The sequence below is a fragment of the Cynocephalus volans genome, chromosome 3, assembly GCF_027409185.1.
Source record: "Cynocephalus volans isolate mCynVol1 chromosome 3, mCynVol1.pri, whole genome shotgun sequence".
In the NCBI taxonomy this organism is placed as follows: Eukaryota; Metazoa; Chordata; class Mammalia; order Dermoptera; family Cynocephalidae; genus Cynocephalus; species Cynocephalus volans.
The window spans coordinates 40,804,292-40,820,729 of record NC_084462.1 but is presented as its reverse complement, the minus strand read 5'-3'; the positions used below and the strand labels follow the sequence as shown (position 1 = coordinate 40,820,729).

At 38.7% G+C, this 16,438-nt stretch overlaps 2 protein-coding genes across 3 annotated transcripts in view; one reads left to right on the top strand and one right to left on the bottom strand.

The window, feature by feature from the left end:
• Positions 1 to 6,640, top strand: part of FAN1 (FANCD2 and FANCI associated nuclease 1) — a 34,194-nt gene extending 27,554 nt beyond the window's left edge. Inside the window, exons 13-14 of one of the 2 annotated variants that reach the window (XM_063088819.1) lie at positions 961 to 1,115; positions 4,987 to 6,640. In XM_063088819.1, the coding sequence (XP_062944889.1) occupies positions 961 to 1,098 (138 nt within the window). In that variant the 3' untranslated portion in view covers positions 1,099 to 1,115; positions 4,987 to 6,640. Of the gene's footprint in view, positions 1 to 960; positions 1,159 to 4,986 lie in introns of those variants that run through there. The other variant, XM_063088818.1, reaches the window with a different exon arrangement.
• Positions 2,524 to 16,438, bottom strand: part of MTMR10 (myotubularin related protein 10) — a 46,736-nt gene continuing 32,821 nt past the window's right edge. The window contains exons 11-16 of the mRNA XM_063088820.1: positions 15,774 to 15,843; positions 14,823 to 14,893; positions 10,976 to 11,145; positions 9,804 to 9,974; positions 6,129 to 6,311; positions 2,524 to 5,487 (exon numbers count right to left, since the gene is read on the bottom strand). Coding sequence (XP_062944890.1) covers positions 4,891 to 5,487; positions 6,129 to 6,311; positions 9,804 to 9,974; positions 10,976 to 11,145; positions 14,823 to 14,893; positions 15,774 to 15,843 — 1,262 coding nt within the window. The 3' untranslated portion in view covers positions 2,524 to 4,890. The remainder of the gene's footprint in view (positions 5,488 to 6,128; positions 6,312 to 9,803; positions 9,975 to 10,975; positions 11,146 to 14,822; positions 14,894 to 15,773; positions 15,844 to 16,438) is intronic.

Sequence of the window (16,438 nt, the reverse complement as noted above, 5' to 3'; positions counted from 1 at the left end):
ATGAGAAATGTATCTTTTCCCTCTGGCTTTTAAAAATTGTGGCTGCATTTAAGATATCCCCTTTATTGATGATTATACAATTTAATTATGGTATTTCTCAGTGTACTGTTATTTTCTGTGCTTAGGGTTGAGTTTCTTGGATCTTTGGGTTTATAATTTCATGAAGTTTGGGCCATTATTTCTTCAAATATTTTTCTCCCCTTTCCTTTGGGGACTCTAATAAAACATCTGTTAGGCTGCTGAATGTGTTTGTTAAAATTTTTTTTTCTATACTTCACCTAGGATAGTTTTTAATGCTGTCTTCAAGTTCACTAATGTGCAGTGAACAACACTAACACTATCCCTGCCTTCATGAAGATGATAAACAGTTTAATCTTATGATAAATGCCATGAAAGAAGTGCATAGAAAGGATTCTACTTAAGAGATATGGTGGACCACTCTGAGATCCGTTTAAGCTGAGCGTTGAAAGATACATCAGGCATGTGAAGAACTGGGAGAAATGTCCTAGGCAGAGGGAGCAGCAAGTGAAGGGAAGGCCCTTAGGTAGGGAAGAGACTGGTCTCTTCCATGAACTGAAAGCAGGCCTTGGTCGGCAGGAGCCAAATCCTACAGTTTTGTAGGTCACAGCAAGAAGTTTAGATATAATTGCAAATATGACAAAGTAATTTGAAAGTTTTAGGCAGGGAAGTAGCAATCCAGTTCATGCTTTAAAACAATTTTTCAATTGCTGTACTAAGAATTAATTTAGTAATTCTCTGTGAAGAACTGTCTAGTTTCTACAAAATAGAAAAACTTCTCAAGGAATTTAACTATGTGTATGTTTTATTATATATATATAAACACAGTGGTGCAGTAGAATAACCCATTGAAGTAGTTGTTAGTGAAAACTACTATAGCTTATTTGGATGGCTATTCAGGTTTCAGTAAGATACTGATAATTTTTAAAACTTACCTTCCAGCTGGTAGAAGTTAAAGGCCCCAGTGATCGTCTTTCACAGAAGCAAATGATCTGGTTGGATGAACTGCAGAAGCTGGGGGCTGAAGTAGAAGTCTGCCACGTGGTTGCAGCTGGAGCTAAAAGCAAAGGCCTTGGCTAAGATGGTCATACGTTGATGTAAGGTTTTCAAAAGTGTAGAACATCACTACATTTTATTTAATTCTGATTTTGTTATTGTCAATTATAAAACTGACAGTTTAATGACTCATTTAAAGTGTCTGTATCACAAAACTTGGTATTCACTTTAATACACTCACTGTTTCCACACAATAGGTAATGAACTTTTTAAAAGGTCAAAACCTTGGTGGCCATTTTAGGAGCTGGATTTGTCTGTGTTAAGTTAGACTTACAAAAAAACTGGGAAAAAAGCCCCCAAAACAAACAGGTAATGATTCACCTCTTTAGGTCTTTTACAAAAGTAACATAAACAATGTTTCTAATATTTTGGAAATGGAGATTATTGAATTTATCTAAGCTTTTAACGTTTAGCTGTTAAACATCCTTGTTTTATGATTATCCAAGAAGGGCAGAAACAGTTGAAATTCTGACTTCTTTAGGAATTAAAAAAACAAATACTCACGAAGTTGCTCAACTTATGGCACCTGAAAATGTTCACGCTTACCACTTGGGCCTGGATCACCAAAGGAATGAATAGTTTTTCTCAGAAGCAGTTGTCCCTTACCGTCCTTCTCTTTAAAAGCATCACTGATAACTAGATTAGAGGGAATTTTCTGTATTGACAGTGTGATTAAAACAGGGCTGCTCATCACTTCTGGGGCTCAGGCTGGGGAAGGGGAGGAGTAGGAAGGTGATTTATCTGAATAGCAGGCCCAGGAATCAAGGACCAGGGTCCCAGTCTTCTGTCAACTCCTTCTCAGACCTTCTTGGGGAAACATTACTCTCCAGTTTTTGTACTTATTGAAAGGAAGGACCAGTTAGGACATGCATGGCCCATTCATACCTACATGGCTGTAACTACAGCCACTTCTGTACTGATATTAAAAATGTTATTGATCATTACCTCATCTTAGAGGGCAAGCAAAACAGTCGCATGGGTGACACACAAGTACAGGTGGGAGAAGATGCCTTCACCTCTTCAGTCACTATGTTCTTGTAGATCAATTCACAGTGATAACTACAGCAAATAATATCTGTGGAAATTTTATTTAGCAGTCAAAATTTCCTTCACATTCATTATTGTTGAACAAGGTATCTCATCTTCCTGCTTATCCTACTTTAAAGTTATCAGTTTTAGGCACAAAGGTTTTAGTTTTCTCTCAAAATCAAGTTTTAACTACTTGATCACTGCTACAGCAAGCAAATTCTGTTGAAGGATGTGATGAACAGTTTCCACCATCTGTTAGTAGAAATTAATATCCTTAAATAAGCTTAGACATTTTTGGTTTTAAATTGGCTTCCATCATAAAATAACAGTAAGACGCTGTACAGTTTTTTTTTTTTTTTTTTTTTTTTTTTTTTTTTTTTTGTCTTTTTTGTGACCAGCACTCAGCCAGTGAGCGCACTGGCCATTCCTATATGGGATCCGAACCCGCAGCGGGAGCGTCACCGCGCTCCCAGCGCAGCACTCTACCAAGTGCGCCACGGGCTCGGCCCGACGCTGTACAGTTTTAAGTTCACACTACAAAGTCCAGCGCTGTCTGGCGTTGCATGGCATTCCATCAGCACAGGCTCCGCTCACAGGGCCCTGGGGACTGTGAGTGTCCAGCTCTCTCTGGTACACTATATGCAGCCACACTTGCCACTTCTGTCACCAGTGTCCTTTCTGTTAGCAGAGGTACGAAGCAGCTTTATGATGGCCTGACTTAAGGCTGTTACAGTTGTTTTTCATATTATGCATGATAAACTGTGGCACAATAACCATGATATGACAACTCCCCAGCAAAAATGTAAAAAAAACATTTTGCTACATTTGATTATCATATAAAAATATGCACTTTTCTATTTTAAAACTATTAATAGTACCTCATCTTTTTAAAACATGTAAATTATCAAAAAATGTTATTAAAGGAGTTGAAATAATTGTGTGAGGGAAGAAAATTATAGAGAAATAAATGCTCAATCCAAAAAATAAATTTAGAACAATCTGTAATAATAATAAGGCAGCTTAATGAAAAAGGGAGAAATAGTATTACACTTTCAGTGGCAGGATATGCTGTGGTGTTTTAAGGGGATCAGAGCTGGTTTCCAATCAAGAACAATAAAATATTTAATAACAATAATGCTATTTGTATAAACTGAAAATAGTCCTTATTTTCCAGGCAATAAGTTGGCAAAAACATTGGGTTTATACAAGATGAATTTCCTAAGACATTTTATAAAAACTTCTGTCTTGTTAAACCCATTATCAAACAATTTTAAAAAGGCAAATAATTCAAATAGAAATAGCTATTCAGTACATATAAAACACGTTATCTTGAAAAAACCTGTTTTAGAAAAGGAAATAGCCAACTATTTTATTATAAAAATTTTCAAAATCTTAAGATGGCAATTTAAGAAACTTTAACATAGTCAAATTTGAAAATGTCCATCTTTTAAACAGGGAAAGGGGTGGGGGTGCTAAATATCACTGCCATAAAAAGCTTAATCTTTGACCCCCCCAGCATCAGCTATGATGTCATAGATTGAAAACAAGGCAGTTTTAGGAATTTAGGAATAGTTCACTATTTATTAAAATGGCAGTATTTTGAGAAAAGTCCATTTTTATTCCTTCTTTTCTCTCTTCCTAAGTGTTAATAACCCTCAGAGAGAAGGGACTTCTGTGTAGGTGCCCTGACTTGTGACCTCAGTAGTTATTTCCAATGGGAAGCACCAACAATAGGTTACTACACTGGAAAGGTGACAGGAAAGCCCACACCACTTCCAGGCAAGCCGTCTGTTCGAGTCTGGGTTTCAGTGTAGACGGCACCCTCCTGTCTGTGGCACTCACCTGCTGGATGGAGCTGGGCTACCTCTAACACACAGGCAGCCTGAGACTCTCGGAATCAGCTCCCCACAGGTTGCTTTGTCCTCTGGATTTCAGAGGGGCAAAAATGTGGCTTTGAGGACTCCTTGCTAATGGTATGAAGCTTAGTCCAAAAAACTTACTTGCAATATGCAGTGAGATTTTAACACCTTAATTTTAAAAGGTGGAATTATATTCTCCTCTGTGTTATTCCATACCTTAATATTAATGTCAAAGGCACTTCTGTGTTTAATTACATTATCTCCAGCAAATGCTTCAAAATTAACAGTGCATATCATTTTAAAGCTAGTCCTATGAGGTTAAAAGCCAGCTCATGATTTCAAAACAGTGATCTAAAGTCCCTCCCAAACAAGGTGATCTAAAATAATAAATTTTGGCCTTGGAACACTGAAAGCTCACCAGGTGAGTTCAATTAGAAATAACAGAAACTTACCAGAAAAATACATGAATGACCTAGGAAAGCCTTTGGGGGTTTTACTGAATGTTGCTGGAAATATACTAAACACTAATTTCTTAAGTTTCCTGGTGTCTGCTCCTTTGGGCTACTAATCTTAGTATAAATTAATCTTTTAGGTGGTAGGAAAAACGGATGCAGACAGAACAAATGTAGCAGACAAAACCTGGTTAGTTTGATCACAGTTACAAGGATGGGGGAATGCTTGCCTGCATATCACTTTAAAATGAGCTAGATCTATGATGACAGAAAGAGGACATAAAAAGCAAAATTTACATCTTTTTAAAATAATTGTGAAGGAAGCATGATTCAACATATTTTTAAATATTAGTGTGAATTTCTACTATTATTCTTATATATAAAATTATTACAGCTTCAAATGCCTATGGTTAGCAATTTTAATTCAGAAAAATAAAATTACAGCTTCCCTCAAAATGTTCAGAAAATACTACATTTTAGTCTTCATTTGCTAGTGTCTCAGTAGATAACCATATTTTGGCCCCACTTAAAAATTTGCTTAAAGGCGTTCCTAAAATGCTTCGTCTGCATAGATTCCCTACAGGAGAAAACGGAAATGAGGAGGAGAGAAAGTCTGGTGTCCCCGAGGTGCCATGCGGGCCACTGGCTCTGAAGTACAGCCTGCTCTGGCCCAGCTCCGCATAGCAGGCTTCCAAAGGGCCGCTGCACTGCTGCCGCACCATCCTGCTGAGCACGTCCACTTCATCAGCCAGGAGCGAGAGCTTGTGAAAGGCAGTGATGACACCCCCGAGGTTGATCTGAGCCTCGGGGACCCAGCGGAAGTAGCACAGTTTCCACAGTTTTATGTATGTTCCAGAGAGATGTGGCAGAATAACTCCGTGCAGGTCGACCGGTTTGGAAAACCATTCTCTAAAATACTGCTCCATATCACTGTTCTGGCTGTCAGTTTGCTGAATGGGGTCTGGCTTTAGTTTTAATATTAATGAATTTCTTCTTGGAAGTAATTCTTGGTCACCGATGAGTCCATTCTTTAAAGAAGATGGCATTCCTCTTAGTGTGGAGCTGTAGCTTTTCTGTGCAGAAGAGAGATTTCAGCATTATTTTCCTAGTGCTTCCCTCTTTCAGAAAGACTGTAAAGGTGCAGTGGCAAATATAAAATTAGCATTACAAAAAACTGATGCAATCTCAGTTCACCAGAATATTTCCATTCTTTGTAGTGCTTAATCCTCCCCCCAGTAATTAAACTTTTTTAAAGGTGTTGACCACCTAGGCAATTACCACCAGCCTGAATGGGGGTAGGGAGGTGAGTGCATCCAATTCATTAATTTCCTTAAGTGCAACTTTCTAAGACATCTGGATTAGGGAAAAATCCCCAGACCTGGGTGATTCTAGAAATAAGAATGGGCAGACTGGATGTGTTTCAGGAAACGGGCTCCCAGGCTCAGAGTTGCAGTGCTGATCAGGGTCTCATGGGCCTCAGACACAAAAAACAAAACTCGGGATACAGCCCTTTCAGTTACAAGGGGAATGAGCCCTTAGAAGTCTGCGTGAGCAGTGTCACCGTGGGAAGTGACTTCACTTTTAATAGTATGTTCTGAAAAAAAGATGTGTGTGACCAAGGTCCAACGCTCGATCCCTGTACCAGTCAGCCACCAAAAAAAAAAAAGCATGTGGTTACATGAGAACCAACAACATATTGTTAGTTGTAATTTACCTTTGTCCGTTTAAAAGACTTCACAGTGCCATTCTGTACACAAGGTGTGCTCTTTCCAATGTAGGAGGGGCTGTGGAAAAGGGTACGGTCCTTTGCCGTAAACTGAAGAGACCAGTCCCAAACTGAGGGGAATTTTAAGCCCTTTTCATCACCCAATTGGATATTTTTGCTTATAGCAAACTCCTGCAAAATAAAATATTTGAATGTTTGTAAAAAGATGCAAAACTAAAGATTTTCTCATGAGTTCCTTTTTCTGAGGAGCCATTCATCATTACACAGGCTGAACATTCTGAACTAGAGCACTCAGAACCCTCTAGAGCAGCACTTCCACTTCCAGGGAGAGGAGAGGCGTTCCTAGCCCAGGTGAAAGGAGGCTTGACTCTCTGCGGGAACAAGAGCACCGCCCCCTCCACACCCTCTGCGCAACGAGGGTGTCACTAAGACAAGCACAACTTCGAGGGTGTCACTAAGACAAGCACAACTTCGCTAACACTATACACCAAGTCTTCAACATGTCCAGGCTGTTTTACAATTGCAGTATTTTATTCTTAGAAGGACGTGGTCACATATCTCAGCAGTTACCCATTGGTAAGTGGATTAATAAAATCTTTGGATGGAAATCACTGCCACCTGTTTTACAACTTATTTTCTAAGTGCACAGCCATACTTCACTTCTCTGGTGACCTTAAATATCTGGACCACAGGCAGATCAACTGGCTTGAAGGAATCAACTCCCTTGTGGCCCTAGCATTTGGCCAAGACCATAAAAACCATGCAGCAAGGCGGGCCCACATCGGGCCCCCACTATGGGCTGATATAGCCTGCTGACCCAGTTTCCCACCTCAGCAATCGAGGCAACACAGGGCTAAGGGGTGATAACCAACCACCTCACTGTGCAGAAGGACATGGAGTTCCTCTAAAAGGCAGACCAGACCAACTCAAACTATGCAGTCACATTCTGTGACATGGAGAAAGGACCCTCATCTTAGCCAACTGACAAAAGCAGGCTACCACAACAGCTTATACATCATAGTTTCCTGGAGGAAGTATCGCAAAATACTGAGTCTCTGGATGGTGGGAAATGATTGATTCTGATGAGTATTTGCTGTCCTGTACCTTTTCCTGTTTTCCAAATTTTCTACAAACAATAACAACAACAAAACAAGAATTTCTTTGGAAGTTATAAAGGTAAAGGGTAGTAAACATTATTAGGAAAAAAGTACAGTAGCCAGGAGTCAATCACCACATCACAGCCAGGTGTGACAGCTGAGAATCATCAAGAAATGGTTAAGCTATGTGACAGCACAAGACACTTTAAGTTTTATAAAATTTTTATTTTAAGTATGTAAAAATTCATTAAGTACCAAATATAGTTAAAAATATTTTTAGTTATTTGAAATTTCATCATACATGTACATGGATAAAGACAACCCATTTGCTTTAGAAAATAGTTTTGTTAAGAGTTAAAATCTAATAAAGCATAAACCCCAACCTGTTTTAAGGGCCCTGAAGGAAGTATATAGAAAAACTCATATTTTTTTAAACGTGAAAGCTAAAAATATTTATCTCCAAGGAAGATCAGATTTTCCACAAACAGTACCTGACCACTACATTTAAGGTGGCTTCGGAATGGAAAAAAGAGGAAACGCCTTTGGATATGGCTGTGTGGGAGGGGCTGATCACGACTCTTAGTCAGTGGCCAGTTCCCTGCTGGGAGGAAGAGAGCGAGGGACTCTTCAGCATTTGTCAGAAAAAGCCAAATTATGAAAATATAGCACTATATAACAAGAAACAAGGAAAGCAGATGAAATACTTTTTAAAACTATTTGGTAACTTTCACTCTGATTAGAAATCTCTCTGTGGGCATACCTCAGCACATCCAGGATCCAGCCAAGAAGCAGCAGCAAGCAGTCAGTGTCTCTGGGGACCATCAGGTCCTGTGCTCAGATGCTCACCCAATGCACTGCCAAGTCACTAGGACCCTAAAGCTTGTGTCCTCTTGTTTAACACTTACAGGCTGACGAGGCTGTTGGCTCCTGAGACTCAGGAACCTTTTGCAGGCTCACACTGCCGGTGTGTGCAAGAGGGCAGGTGTGTGTAGAGGAGCAGGTGTGTGCATGGGGTAGTAAGGGGAGAATGGAGAAGAGAGCTAAGGGAGGCAAACAGCCAAGGGAAGGACTAGCTCTTGGTAAAAACAGGCACAAAAATGGTAGCAGTGAACGAGAAATGAAAAGAACTGGGAGACCATTTATTTTAGGAACAAAAAAGTCTTCCATGCCTCAGGAGCTTTTGAACCTATCACTGGTCCTCAGCACAGTATTTGGAAAGGTTAAATTATTTTAGGGAAGCATAGAGTATATTCTACAAAAATCTCCTTCCCAAGCTATTCAATCTAAAAACCCTCAGACAGTGTTGAGCTTCTCTGATCCAGGCGCCCCCAAAGCAGCAACGCTGAGCAAGCCCTACTGCTTATCGTGTTCTGAGAACTGAGTTCTGAGAGAAGACCTGCCTCCCCTCCCCATCGTGACTCCTGTTACTGCCTGTGAAATAAAACCCCAGCCCCAGTCCTTTTCTTTGGGGTGCTCCTCATTAATGCAGTTCTCCCTACTGCAACAGCCTGAATAGAATCAGTTCCTTGACTGTCCACTACATTTTGTCTCTTATACCTACAATTCAGAACAACTCACATTTCTTTAGGACAATTGGCATAATGCTTCACAGTTTACATAATGTTTTCACCTTGCACAACAAGACCAAAGGCACACCTGTTAGTCTGATGGATCCATTTTACAGATGAAGAGGCTAGGCTTACAGGCTTAAGCCTGAGAGAAATGTAGGCTGAGCATTTTTCCCAGGCCAGGGCAGAATTTAGGTTTCCTGCCCCGCAGGCCTCGCTGCCTAGACCAGGGCTTAATGCTGAGGCTGAAGACCCCAGAGCTCACTGAGAATTAGCCCTCTTCCTAGAAAGGCTTCCTGAAGCCACTACTAGGTGTCCTTTCTGTCTCAGCAGCCACCGCAGCACTAATGGGCTCCTCCTGTTTGTTCAAACATGCATGTGGGAGGACATTGCTCAGCAGCAAGAAGCTGGAACTGGTTTCATGTCTGGCTTGAGATCCTCCTTAGTGAGAAAGAATTCTTCTCTCTAGTTCAATGAACTGTGACCAGAAACTTACAATCCTACCCAAAAGTGACTGCTGTATGACATATGGGATTCTGAGAACATATGGTGAGGTACTACCAGCAGGGAATGTCAGTCTAGTACCATGCTACAATTCATCTCTAAACTTCCACAAAACTCTTGAACAAAAATAATCTTGTTTTGTACAACTTTTATTCTACTGATCTAGGAAATAAATGTCCTCAAACAGCATCTTTTTTTTAATTACCAAACAGTCCAAATATGAAACTACAAATACAAAAGCATGACATTTATGGTGGTAAAAGTAATTTACATTTTTAAACTGGTTTATTATGAACAATCTACATCAGAGAAGAACACATAAAGTGTTCATTCATAAAAATGAAACGATTTCCTAGATTTTTGTGTCTTTTAAGGAATTCAACCAGAAATTAGTTTAAAATTATATATTTCAAATATGCAGTTAATTGTATGTCAATTATATCTCAATAAAGTTGTAAAAAAAGAAAGAAGCAGCTACAGCCAGTGTCACTTACTGTGCTTTGCTTCACCCGCTGGTGAGGAGAGTTGAATAGGAAGGTGCCGAACAGTGAGATCCGGGTGCTGTCGCACAGCACGGCCAAGTAGGTCTCAGAGAACTCGAAAGCTGCTGGGTACTGTTCTAACAGTTGCCATGTGGCATCCAAGAACAGCAAAAATAAGGGAGACTGGCAAATACAGACAGACAATGGGATTATTTAAGATCCTTCAGCTGTTCACGTTTACTTCCAAATTTATTGCTGATATTAAGAGATTAATACGAAAACATCTAAGCCTAAAACACTTGGCTCCTAAGTTGAGCTAAGAATATGAAATAGATTAAATATCTTACGTCAAATCTAAGTATGTTTGACCATGATAAACATCATGATCCTATGTGCCTAGTAAGTATGCCAAGTAGAAATGGCAGAGTGAACAGACTAGTGGGCTGCCATTGTACAAATGCAGAAGAGCAAAATATGCATTGCACATCCTGGAAACAATTCCTTAGAACACACAAAAAAAACAAACCAAAAAATGCAACCAACTTCTATAATTAACATTTGGTTGACCTTGTAGGCTCGGTATCCAGAAAACTTCTACAAGTTTCAGAAAACAGTTTGGCATCAGACTCTAGGCCACATGGTTTATCCCCAAGTACAGCGGCTCATGACAGCTATTTTATCTGAGATAGAGATACCACAAGTCAAATGGTGCTCTCTGAAACCATCCTGTAAAAACTGGTCTGACCGCCTGGCCTATAAGATTTCTGCAGGGCCCTCTGCAGCCTAACTATGGACCCAAGGCAGCTGCCAGCCCCACAGGTGTTATACAGATGACCCTAACTTTACATTCTTAACTCATGTGCCCCATTGTGAGAAAATGTGATATTCCAAAAGTGATTTTTCAAAACATTTTATCAGCTTTTCAGAAAAGTTAATGCAGAATTTATTCAGGTAATTTTCAACTTAGACAAATTCAACAGACAACTTTTTGAAATTTCACCTATATAGTTAACGATTATCTTCATACGTATATCAATTTGGACTTTATTAGTTAGCCTTGGACTATGGAAGCTAGGATGTACTAAATGCATTATTTTTTAAAAGCCCCTTATCTCTTTACATAATGACACATTTTATCTTGGGCACACTTAAAGACTGAAAATAAAGCATTAAGACTTTGTTACCTCTTTCTCTGATCTCTTTAAATGGTTGCATCTGTCTAAGAACTGATATCCTGCCATGACCCACTCCTTTTGTATCAGACTCTGAAATCCAGTAATTGTCCTGAAATAAGGATCCAGCATCACTTGAACAAGAGAAGCTATGAAACAGCTCAAATCTCTTCCCTCCTCCTCTGTCAATAAAATGGAAAAAAAATGGTAAATGCTAAGAGACAAAGAGAAAGAGAGATAAATTAGATAATTGAGTATTCTGCACCAAGGCTACCTTCAAAAATACCTGTATAAGGAAATTTTACTGAATTCCAGCAACTCTAAAATATTATAGACTTTTTAGAAAAACTAAATTAGTGTTTAACAGGCGATGGTCTTTTATATGTGAATATTTGCCTGATAGTAGAAGCTTATCATTTACTTTTTACATTTCAATGGTTTGTGGTGGAAAAGTCTTTCTAGAATCCATTCGAGACAGGTGAATGGGAGAATGGGATTGTCCACTATCATCTAAAAGGGTGCCAAACATTTCCCTCCTGTCTTTTATAGCTGTCGTCTTTTTCAGTAAGGCCAGAATTACCCTAAAGCCAGCCAAAGAAATCAGAAGAAAATTACTGACCACTATCCCTTATGAGTGCAGATGTAAAAACGATTAACAAAAATACCAGTAAACAAAATTATCCCAGGAACATAAGAATTTATCCCAGAAATGCTAGGTTGGTTTAACATCTGACAATCAAAGTAAGGTACCATATTAATAAAGGACAAAAACACCATGATCATCTCATCAGATATGGAAAATGCATCTAACACAATTCCATATTCATTCTTGATAAAAACTCAGCAAACAAGGAATAGAAAGAAACTTCTTCAACTTCATCAGAAGCATCTACAAAAACACTACAACTAATAACATTCTCACTGGTGAAAGACTGGACGCTCTCCCCCTAAGATAAGGAACAAGACAAAGATGTCTGCTCTTGCTGCTTCTATACTGCACTGTACTGGAGGGCTTAGTTGGAGCAATTAGGCAAGAAATAAGACATCAGAGATTAGAAAGAAAGAGGTAAAAACTATCATTTGTAGACAATTTTATCCCTTAAGTAAAAAATCCTAAGGAATCCATAAAGTAAACTACCAGAACTAATAAATGAGTTCAGCAAGGTTGCAGGAATTCTATACATAATAACAATCAGAGTACACAATAAATCTGAAAATGAAATTAAGAAAATTGTATTCATAGTAACATAAAAAATAAAATACTCAAAAGATTTAATAAAATAAATGCAAGATTTGTACAATAAAACCTAAAACACTGCCAATAAAAGATGTAAATAAATAGACATTCATCTCATGGATTAGCAGATTCAATAAGGACGATATTCTCCCAAATTGATGTATGGGTTCAACACATTCCTATCAAAATGCCAGTAGGCTTTTTGATAATCCTGAAAGTTATACAGAAATGCAAAGGACCCAGAATAGCCAAAACACTGTCAAAAACAAAGCTGGAATACTTATATGTCTCAATTTCAAAACTTACTACACACCTACAGTACTCAAAAGAGTGCAGTGCTGGCATAAGCACAGACATAAACATCAACGGAATAAAATAGAGAGTCCAAAATTAAACCATTACCATTTATAGTCTATTAATTTTTGACAAAAGTACCAAGGAAATTCAACAGAGAAAGAATAGTCTTTTCAACAAATGGTGCTGGAACAATTTAATATCCACATGCAAAAAAGATGAATTTCAACTCTTCACAACATACACAAAAATTCATTCAAAATGAGTCACAGACCTAAATGTAAGAGCTAAAACTATAAAAATTCTATAAAACATAAGAAAAAGTCTTCATGACCTTGAATTAGGCAAAAAAGTTCTTAGATACCAAAAACATGATCCCATAAAAGAAAAAATGAATAAGTTGGATTTCATCAAAACTTAAAAATCAATGCTTCAGGGCCGACCCCGTGGCGCACTCGGGAGAGTGCGGCGCTGGGAGCACAGTGGCACTCCCGCCGCGGGTTCGGATCCTATATAGGGATGGCCGGTGCACTCACTGGCTGAGCGCGGTGCGGCCAGTCACAAAAAAGACAAAAAAAAAAAAAAAAAATCAATGCTTCAAAAGAGATCAAGAAAATGAAAAGCCACAGATTGGGGAAAAGTTTTGGCTAATCATATAAAAATGTAATGAGGTTGTATCTAGAACATATAAAGAATTCTTAGAACTCACTGATAAGATGAAATGCATTAGAGAAACAAATGAAACTACAATGAGCTACTACTTCACACCTACTAGAATAACCCAAAAGATTGATAATAGTGCTGGTGAGGAGGTGGAGAAACTGGAATCCTCATACATTGCTGAGGGGAAGGGAAATGTGGTACAGCTGCTTCAGGAAACCATTTGGCAGTTTCTTAAAAAGCTGGACATAAATTTACTATACAACTCAGCAATTCCACTTCTGTATATCTACCTAAGAGAAATAAAAACATATGTCCCCGAAAAGACTTCTATGTGACCATTCATAGCAGCATAGTTCATAATAGCCAAAAAGTGGAAACAACCCAAATGTCCTCAACAGGTAAAGAGATAAACAAAATGTATTTACAAATACAATTCAGAAATAAGAAGGAACAAACTGATGATACACACTACATGAAAGAACCTTAAGAACATGTATGTTAAATGAAAGAAGCCAGAGGTAAAACACCATATATTGCCTGATTCCATTTATACGAAATATCCAGAAAAGGCAAAACTTATAGAGACAAAAAGTTGATTCACTAGTGATTGCCTGGAGCTGGGACATAGGAATCTTTTTGGAGTGATAAAATTTTTTTAAAGACTGGACTCTGTATATTTACTAAGAACTATTGATTTATACATTCAAAATGGGTGAACTTTATAGTATGAAAATTATACTTCAATAAATTGTTTAAAAAACACACTAAAAAAAATTAGTAAAATACAAGCTCAGCACTTCTTCAGAGGCCTTTATAACACAAACTTGTGGAGAAGTCACAGGTAAGGAGGACTTTCCAACAACGTGAGGACACCCACTGGGTGAGAGGGGAAAACTACCTGACTGCTGGGTCTTACATTCATTTGTGAAGTAGATACATACTCTGACTGCATCAGTTAAGGGTTACTTTGTATGGTATTTCACTATTCTTATTTTTTTTCTTAAGGATTTTAAATATCTTTGTCTTGTTAAAGTCAGTTAAGTTTGACAGTTGGTAAAAATACATCTGTAATCTTCAGCATCCTGTGTTCATGTACTATGCAGTGTGAATATAAAAGGTAGTTCATGGTCTATTAAACTGTATCTGCAAACTTAGAAATTCTATTGCTGTAAAGTTATTTAATAAATAATTACCCTTTGCTTAACTGAAAGATTTCTACATTGCAGTTTATTCCTACCAAATATTAGACAAAATTCCCATTATTGGCTACTCAGTTCAGTAAATGTCCTGATATTCTGAACAGTCACAGTCTAGCATGAGCCAGAAGACACTGAAGGTAAAACACATTTGTATGCACTGGAAAGACAGCAAGATTAGAGAGAGGATACCCTGCCAAAACGAATGCTAAGTATCAATCCAACAAGGCATGTGACCCATCCTTCCCATAAGACAGGAAGAAGGGTTTAAAAAAGGCTAGAAAACTGCACTCCTCTCTGTTCTATTTGCAGTCTTTGTTTTTACTCTAATAATATGCAAAATCTGTAGCATATTTGATGGTATTACAGTAAGAGCTCAGATTGATATGATTTACTTGAATGTAGGCAATCAGTCACCAAGTCTGGCTGGCATGGTGGTCATGATGTTTTCAGGAATTACTTTAATTACCTTGTAGGACTACAGAAAGGTGTTTGTTTTCCAGCACGTACACAAGTTCTGCCGAATGTTTAAGGAAAGCCCTGAAAAGAGAAAGGGAAAATTAATGTTAGTAGTCAAATTTCCACTACAAACATATTTGAAAAGTACTTGAAATGAAGCAAATCTAATCTTTCACTATACAGATGCTCCTTGACTTAACACTAATAGAGTTAAATCCCGATAAACGCAATGTGAGTTGAAAAGATCTTAAGTGGAAAATGTGTGGCTAACTGGGAGCTGTGGGTTGCTGTGCTGCCCAACATCAGGTGAGTACAGTTCCTACTGAATGCACATGTCACTTCGCACCAATGTAAAGTAAAAAATGCTACTTCGAACCACCGTTACATCAGGGGCTGTCTGTATACACTTGTGTCCTCAACCTTTATTTCATGAATTTCTTTAATATTTATATAATTCTTCAACAATACACTCTGTGATTTGTATATCAGGGAAATTCATTGATCCTATATATAAAAAAGGAAGGGGTTGACTTACATAACATTCATGAAATGACAAAACTAGAGATGGAGAAGAGACCAGTGGTTGCGAGAGGCAGGGACAGGGAAAGGGGGTGCAATGATAAAAGGAGCAGTGCCAGGGAGCCTCATGGTGATGCAGCAGGTTTGTATCTTGACTGCGGTGGTGGTTATGAGAATCCATACGTGTGGTAAAACTGCACAGAACCACATGCATGTATGTGTGTACACAGGCACAGGAGCATATATAAACGGGTAAAATCTGAATAAGACTTGTAGATTGTACCAATGACAGTTTCCCGGTTTTCATGTTGTACTCTAGTTTATGAGAGATGTTACCACTGGGGGAAACTGGCTGAAGAGGTATATTTTTGCACCTTCTGTGAGTGTAATTATTTTGAAATAAAAAATTAAAGAACTAAAAAGGAAAAGAAGTTGTACAAACCTTACATATTCTAACCACCGAGTATTTTCTAGTGATGATAACCACTTCTCTTCAGTTTCTTCAAAAGAGTCTGTAATAAATATGCATGCACATGCACAATTTTAGGCTTTTTAAGCTTAATTTTACATGATCAACATCAGAGTTCAGTACTACGTCACGGTTTCTAAACATCTAAGATAACAAGTTACAATTCTATAACAAAGCAAAACAAAGCATTCCCTTGGGGCTCCATCTTCTCTCTGGCTCTTTAAGGGAAATCTTGAGAATACAACCAACTGCCCCCTAAGAGCTAGCAATTCCCAGCCTTTCTCGATCAGCCCACACCTTGATTCTGGCTCTCCTATCCTGTGAGAACAGCTGTTCAGGCCCCACCTCACAGCTTCCTCACTGCAAGCCTGGCCCCCACAGCCAGTGCTGCCTCTGCACTTGGTTTATGTGGCACTGGTAGCTGACCACTGCAGGAATGAGACAGTATCTCCGCTGCCCTGCCCAGAGTGCACACAATCACTCAAGGCCCTGGGTTTTTTTTCAACCCTCTGCCCTTGCCAAGCTAACAGACAAGTGCCCACTCATCATTCAAGACCTGCTGCAAGGCTGCCTCGCCTGACTCCCAGGTGAACTGGGGGCTCTCTCAAGGAGGACCCACTTTACACCAAAGATGTTTT